Raw genomic sequence first — 6,348 nt, forward strand, 5'->3', positions numbered from 1 at the left:
CGCGCGCGCGTGTGTGTGTGTGTGTAAGTATACGTATAATAGTTGTATAGATATGTATAGATATGTGTATATATATATATATATATATATATATATATATATATATATATATATATATATATATATATATATATATATATATATATATATATATATTAATAATAGTGCTTTACGTCCGGCTCCTATATAAAGGGCACTACTGAGGGAACTTAGCACTTTGGAAACGGAAGGGAAGAGGGATGTGGGAGGCCTCCCGCTACTGGGAGGGGGTAGGGGAAATTAGGCAATTATGCTGCGAGAAGGTCGCCTAAACCCTCCTCGAGGAGCATTGCGTGGTGAAAAAGCACATGTGAAAAATCACAGAGGTACTTGCCCGAAAAGTCGCACTGGCCGGGAATCGAACCACGGTATCCCGCGTGCCAATCCATGACATAGTCGACTAAGTCACCGTGCGTTCGTATGTATCAATAAACCTCAAAATTAATAATTATTTTACAAATTGCATTGCAGCACGAGTATCCCGCCGCGCTGGACGGTTCGTTCGATACCGGAAGCGAGTAGCAGCAAAAAAAATGGAACAATATGTCGCTTTTCTGGCATGGACGTGTAGCAATGGTATGTCATAATTATAACTATTAAAATGTAAGACTTAAGGTGGGTTATTTACTAAATTAATGAGTACAACATCTTTAATAATTTATCAATTAAAGATTGTTCAAATTTAAGTACATAGAAGTTCATCCTATACAAAAAATTGAAAAAAAATTTTTGTGATCTTTTTTTTTATTAAAATTAATAATCTACCTTATCAATTGCTTAAAATGTAGTACTTATCAGTGAAGAGTTTCCTTAATTCTAGCACAACTAGTTAAAAATTTAAAGCTACAGTATGACAACATTTTTTGTACATAAATGAAACTGATGCCAATCGGTATTTGTACAAAAAATTTCTCGCATTGTATTCTTAAAAAAGTTATTCCTAATCGCAGATTTTTTTAAAATCGTGGCAGTTTAGTTGTACTTTTTTCGTTTTTGTAACTAGCCAGAAATAACATATTCCGAAAGATAAAATAAAAATTTAATTAATTACATCGTAAACTGATCATCAGTAATCATAAAGTAAATCATGATTAGATGATCTGTGAAGCATGTAATAATAATAAAGCATAAAATTAACTGTAAATAAATGGAAAAAGTTGAGGCAAAACTTAATTCAACTCGGTACTCGGTAATAAAATCTAATAATTTACAAAAAAAATCTGGTGCGTCAACACGTTATGTTGGTTGTCATTTTTAAAGTAATAAAAATGTAAGAAATAACATGAAACAATTTTTCAGATCAACCAAGCACTAGAGAATCGGCGTTCCATCGAGGATTTCTGTATGCACCAAGAGGTGGAGGTAAAAACAATCTTATAAATAATAATCATAACTTAATTTTTTTTAAATATAACAATACAATATAATGTATACTGATTAAGGAGACTCACACTGTACTCTCTAGTCTATTGAGCATCTTACTTATGAATTCGTGTTCAAACTGCTATTACTGTACCAAACATTGCTGGTAGAATGATCTTAATAAACTAAAAAATACTCCTCACCACGTTTTGCTTCTCGAACATTATATTAAAAGTCAGGGATTTTACTGTTTATTCAGTAAATATTGTAACCTTTTCTGAGATACTTGAAATGATGTAATCAATTATAAAATTGTTTATTCATTACCCTTGATTTTTGTAATATTAAAATATTACATTCCAATCTATGGATACTTCAACAAATTTTTAGATGGATGCGTTAAGTAAAAATTCATTTTAATTAATCTTGCGACAATTTGTCGTTCCGTACATGCTTGACGTGCTGAAAACAGATGATGATTTTAGCAGTACATAAGTGCATTGCCTTACTTATTTTATCACGTTTTGATTAATATTTTTTAATACAGTTCATTGCTAAACAGATTATCTTTTTTAAATAGCTAATCTTTTAAAAAGTACATCAACTTTCTTACATGCGATTTTTGTATTTGTGGTAGCACATGTTTACACGTATTTTTGTTTGAAAATAAACAAATCAATAACTCTTCCTGATAGTGTTATTAATAATGTACCTGAATTTCTTGTAGTTGGTAGATAGTTTGTGAGATGTGTGAGTCCCCTTACAAAGGGATTTAATGGTTTTAAGTGAACTACAAATGCCTAGCAATGTAAAAAAAAAAAAAAAAAAAAAAAAAAAAGATACACATATGTATAAATTATAAATTCCTATTGAGGGCAATAAAACCCAAAAAATGAAAAGTGACAGGTTTTATCAGCATTGATAATTTCAGGTTTTCCAAATCAAAGAGGAAGAGGTCTACTGATTGCAGGGCAAAGAGGTAGAGGAGATCTTCAAAGATGGCGTGGAGGAGGACGCAGAGGAGGACGGGGTCAGATAAGTAACCAAGGTCAGAGAGGTGCTCAAGGAGGAAGGCCGGGAGGTTACAAAAGAGGACAAAGAAGGGGGCATGGAGGGCAAAGAGATGGCCAAGGATATATTCTACAAAACTAACGAAACAGTATAAACTTTGCGAGACTAACTGTAATAAAGCGAGAAACCATATTAATATATATGTATGTAAAACACAGAATTAACAGTTAACATAGTGCACTGCAACTGATCAAAACTTTCAATTATTTGTTAAGTGAAATTTTACTATTCTAGACCTCCCAAACCCAGAGTACTTTTCCGCTCTAGGATGCAAAGTGAGCCCACGAGCACAAAGTACGATTTTGCGCCCTCAGGTAGAAAAACATTATTTGCTGCACCTTGGGCACAAACATGGTAACATACAAAGACCCCGCCCTTCGGGTGACATTTTTTTATTTTCCACCCTAACGAGAACTGTCATACTTAATTTAGTGATACCAATTTTAAATTACAGCGGTTGAAAGAAGAGCAGTGAAAATTTCTAGAAATGAGATATTGTAGGTATTCACTAAAAATATGTTGTTACTCTTCAAAACGCTATAACTTTCGGTTGGTGAAACTAAATGGTGCAAAACTGTTTTTTAATCAATAAAGAGCTTATTGATACAAGCTTTGATTTAAGACAAATTAAAACCTTCTAAAATAATACACCTCCTCACTAACACTAATGTTGAAAGTAGTATTATTGTTCAAAAGATCTATGTCGCGAAATAGTAGTTTTCGTACCTGGTGGCGTATGTTGCCAGGGCAAGCACCAGGCCCGAGGGACTCCTTGTACTTGCCCTGGTTAATTGGATGCGTATCAGGTGCGAACCCTATTTTTTCTACCGAGGGCACACCCAACCCTCAAAGTAGCCCAAGGTAGGAAATTTTTTTTTTTTTATAAAGACCGAGGAACGTGTTGAGTATCTTACATAGCCCAAAAGTACTGGAAAAACGCTTGGCAATCATATAATGTATAATATATTGCCCTAAAGTGTGAAAAAGACAGTTTTGTTATTGAGGTGATGGACGGAAAGGACATTTTAAGCTTCAGCAGGCCAAGCTCGTATCTAGGCACGATATAGAGAGAGGGCTGTTTTTCTACGCATTTGACTTTCTTCAAGAAAATGCACGAGTGATATACTTGAAAATAATATAAGTCGCGGAATAAAGGTGGAAGAAATAGACGGGAACTTATCCAACCATCAAATTTAACTCCCCATTTTTACTTTAAGCTCAAGAACTTATCAACACTTTCTTCTTTCACGTAAAAGTAGTAGTAGTTTAAGTAGTTCATAATTTGTAATGTGATTTTATTCCTTTCTGCTCTCATTTTGTTATCTCAGTACTAAGCCTGATCACTATTATACATAGCACTGAACGCACTTGACAAATGCTTCACAAATTAAGCTTAGAAATATAAATATCTACCTTTTAACAGGGACATTAAACAAAACTCACATCATGTTTAGGACCTAAAATTTTCTAGTTTGAATGGGTCATGCATATTAATTATAGCTAACTTAAAAGTGTGAAAAAATTCTACACTAAATTTTCAGGAGTCTTCAATATCGAAGTTGTCATTTTTTGTAACCCCAAGCAATCTCAAGTTGGTATATGAATAAACAGTAGATTGGTATCTTTAAACAAGAACTGGTATGAAGCAAGTGATCTTGAGGTAATATTAAATTTTTTAGTTATATTCAACTGTTAAATACTTGCTAATTGCTAGTCAATTAAACTCATTTTCTTTATGAGTTAGGTAAAAAAAAAAAAAAAAAAAATAAAAAAAATAAAAACTTGTGATTAGAAGTAGCCTTTGAATGTTTGCATTTCCATCGCTGTACAAAATAAAATCAAATGAAGTTTTCAACAAATTTTTTATTAAATTTTACGCACATTATAATATAAACACTCAATGCATCAAACAAATCATTACACATTATAAATATATAAAAAGTTATTGATTTTTTCTTCTAAAAAATTTATTAATTCAACATTTATGTTTTAAAAGCTATAAACTAAATAGCATCGGTTTCAAACTTATCTAATAAATTCTTTTTTTTACTTATGACACGACATGTATCTAAATATTTCCTTAAGATTTCGTCGTACTCCGTGCCATTTAATGCATCATAGGCTTTTTTCAGTTCAGTCTTCTCAGCTATTTCATCACTGACATTAGCAATCCTTTCATCCAAAGTGCTGCTAAGAGCTCGAAAAGCATCAATCGTTACTGGCGTTTCTTTGTACATGCGTATGGTACAGGATAATTTTGTAATCATGGCTTTTAGTTCTGCTATCTTAGACTGAAGAAGTAAGCTCTCTGTATCTTTTAGACTTTTTTCTTGGATTTCGCATTTTAACTCATGCCATCTTTTTAACGATTTTAAACAATAAACCAAGTCTCTTTTATGTTCCAGACAAACTTCGTTGATTTTGTCTCCCCAACTTAAGTTATCTAACTCACCATTTTGTTGGAATCTTGACCGAATCAGCGACTCATTACTCTTTATTGCTTCCTTTGTTGATCCTGCCGCATTTTCATACCTAAACCAAACAAAGATTTCATGAAAAGATATTTATTGAGCAAATCAATGGTATTTTCATGACAACAAATTACGTAGCCAAAAAGCTGTGTATCCTTTCCCTCAACTCAGCTTCCAAGCTGCTTTTTATCGACAACTGTTCCTCATAATTAAATTCATGTTGTGGGAGGTCGATGATTCCTAGGAGAGTCAGTTCATCCTTTACATCTTTTGAATGATTAGGTAAGTAGAGGCACTTTTTCACTTTGTTAATTATTATAAAATCCATCAACTTTTTCATGGTATCAGCTTCAAGGATGTTACTCTTGTTATCAACAATATTCACAAGACAATCATAAATGAGCTTCTGTTTGGCATATTCACAGGTACTCTCTTCACAGGCAGCAAGCACTTTGCTGACTTTAGCTGATTCTGACAGTCTTTTTAATTCTCCCTTTTGGCTGTCTGTGGTGAAACTTCGGGTAATATCACGACAACTTCGCCATTCCGAGACATTACTCGTCACATCCCATTTGTACAGAGTTGAATTGTTTGCCTTGGATATCCGAGATATATTTGAAATACCTAAAAAAAAAGTTTACATGAAATTTTATAGTTTTAATTAAAGTGCAAATATTTGATAAACCTTAAATCACAAACTTAACCCTTGATTCAAGTACAACGGGATATAAGTAGATACTTTTAAATAGGGGACAAGTCAAAATTTAATTATAATTTGTGTGGATTTTTAATTGTTCTCTAAGCGGAGGTATATTTCAAAGATAAAATATTAGAAGGTAGGTAACGTAAAAAAAAAGTGCCAAAATACCTATTTGACATAAAAATAATTACCAGATATCCTGCTCAGGTCGTCCATGCTCGTACTCCGTATCCCGTGTTCAGTCATAATTTAGAAGTCGAGAAAACACGATACCATTTGTTTTTTAATGTAGGATTTAACACATCAAATAGGTAAACATTTGTACGTAACGGTAAGTGACGGTTCTGCTTTTCATTCTGCTGGTTGCCGCAATTGCTATATATAGGGGCCTCATCGAGGCATTCGATATCTCGCAAAAGTAAGCATTTTTATTTTTGTCGATATCCCTAAACTGAGCATGCGCATTATAGTTATTTTTGATACTTAAAAGGTTTGTTCATTTTCATTTATCCACCTTGGAGCACTCGGAGGCCTCCGCATTGTCCGAAATATCTTTATACTATATAGGTATACTCACCGCTTATAACTGATGTTTGTAAACACTGAGCAGTTAAAGTGAGTATACCTATATAGTATAAAGATGTTTTGGAGGCCCGACAAAGAACTTCATTTATAGATTGCTCGGAGGCCTCGGAGCAGCGCTCG

The 6,348-nt window shown here is 33.2% G+C and overlaps 2 protein-coding genes across 2 annotated transcripts; one reads left to right on the forward strand and one right to left on the reverse strand.

The window, feature by feature from the left end:
- The first annotated feature begins 268 nt into the window (after positions 1 to 268).
- LOC106641526 (uncharacterized) lies at positions 269 to 2,783 on the forward strand. Its single transcript, XM_014355976.2, has 4 exons — positions 269 to 365; positions 511 to 615; positions 1,339 to 1,401; positions 2,333 to 2,783. The coding sequence occupies exons 1-4, from the start codon at positions 290 to 292 to the stop codon at positions 2,551 to 2,553; spliced, it is 465 nt and encodes a 154-aa protein (XP_014211462.2). The 5' UTR covers positions 269 to 289; the 3' UTR covers positions 2,554 to 2,783.
- Positions 2,784 to 4,376: 1,593 nt separating this feature from the next.
- On the reverse strand, positions 4,377 to 5,989 carry LOC106641527 (uncharacterized). Its single transcript, XM_014355978.3, has 3 exons — positions 5,835 to 5,989; positions 5,078 to 5,567; positions 4,377 to 5,004 (listed from the first exon to the last, which is right to left on the reverse strand). The coding sequence occupies exons 1-3, from the start codon at positions 5,887 to 5,889 to the stop codon at positions 4,476 to 4,478; spliced, it is 1,074 nt and encodes a 357-aa protein (XP_014211464.2). The 5' UTR covers positions 5,890 to 5,989; the 3' UTR covers positions 4,377 to 4,475.
- Between the last annotated feature and the right edge of the window lie 359 nt (positions 5,990 to 6,348).

Source organism: Copidosoma floridanum, unplaced genomic scaffold, assembly GCF_036245765.1.
Source record: "Copidosoma floridanum isolate Cflo_tuat_1 unplaced genomic scaffold, Cflo_Japanese_pri ptg000040l, whole genome shotgun sequence".
Taxonomy (NCBI): domain Eukaryota; kingdom Metazoa; phylum Arthropoda; class Insecta; order Hymenoptera; family Encyrtidae; genus Copidosoma; species Copidosoma floridanum.

What these genes read in the sequence shown, in the direction of transcription:
- LOC106641526 (XM_014355976.2), top strand. Translation starts at nt 290, where the DNA reads ATGCTGCGAGAAGGTCGCCTAAACCCTCCTCGAGGAGCATTGCGTGGT. An exon ending in GGCATGGACGTGTAGCAATG is followed by an intron (nt 616 to 1,338) that starts GTATGTCATAAT and finishes ACAATTTTTCAG; the next exon opens with ATCAACCAAGCACTAGAGAA. An exon ending in GTATGCACCAAGAGGTGGAG is followed by an intron (nt 1,402 to 2,332) that starts GTAAAAACAATC and finishes TGATAATTTCAG; the next exon opens with GTTTTCCAAATCAAAGAGGA.
- LOC106641527 (XM_014355978.3), bottom strand. Translation starts at nt 5,889, where the DNA reads ATGACTGAACACGGGATACGGAGTACGAGCATGGACGACCTGAGCAGG. An exon ending in CGACCTGAGCAGGATATCTG is followed by an intron (nt 5,568 to 5,834) that starts GTAATTATTTTT and finishes CTTTTTTTTTAG; the next exon opens with GTATTTCAAATATATCTCGG. An exon ending in ATACACAGCTTTTTGGCTAC is followed by an intron (nt 5,005 to 5,077) that starts GTAATTTGTTGT and finishes TGTTTGGTTTAG; the next exon opens with GTATGAAAATGCGGCAGGAT.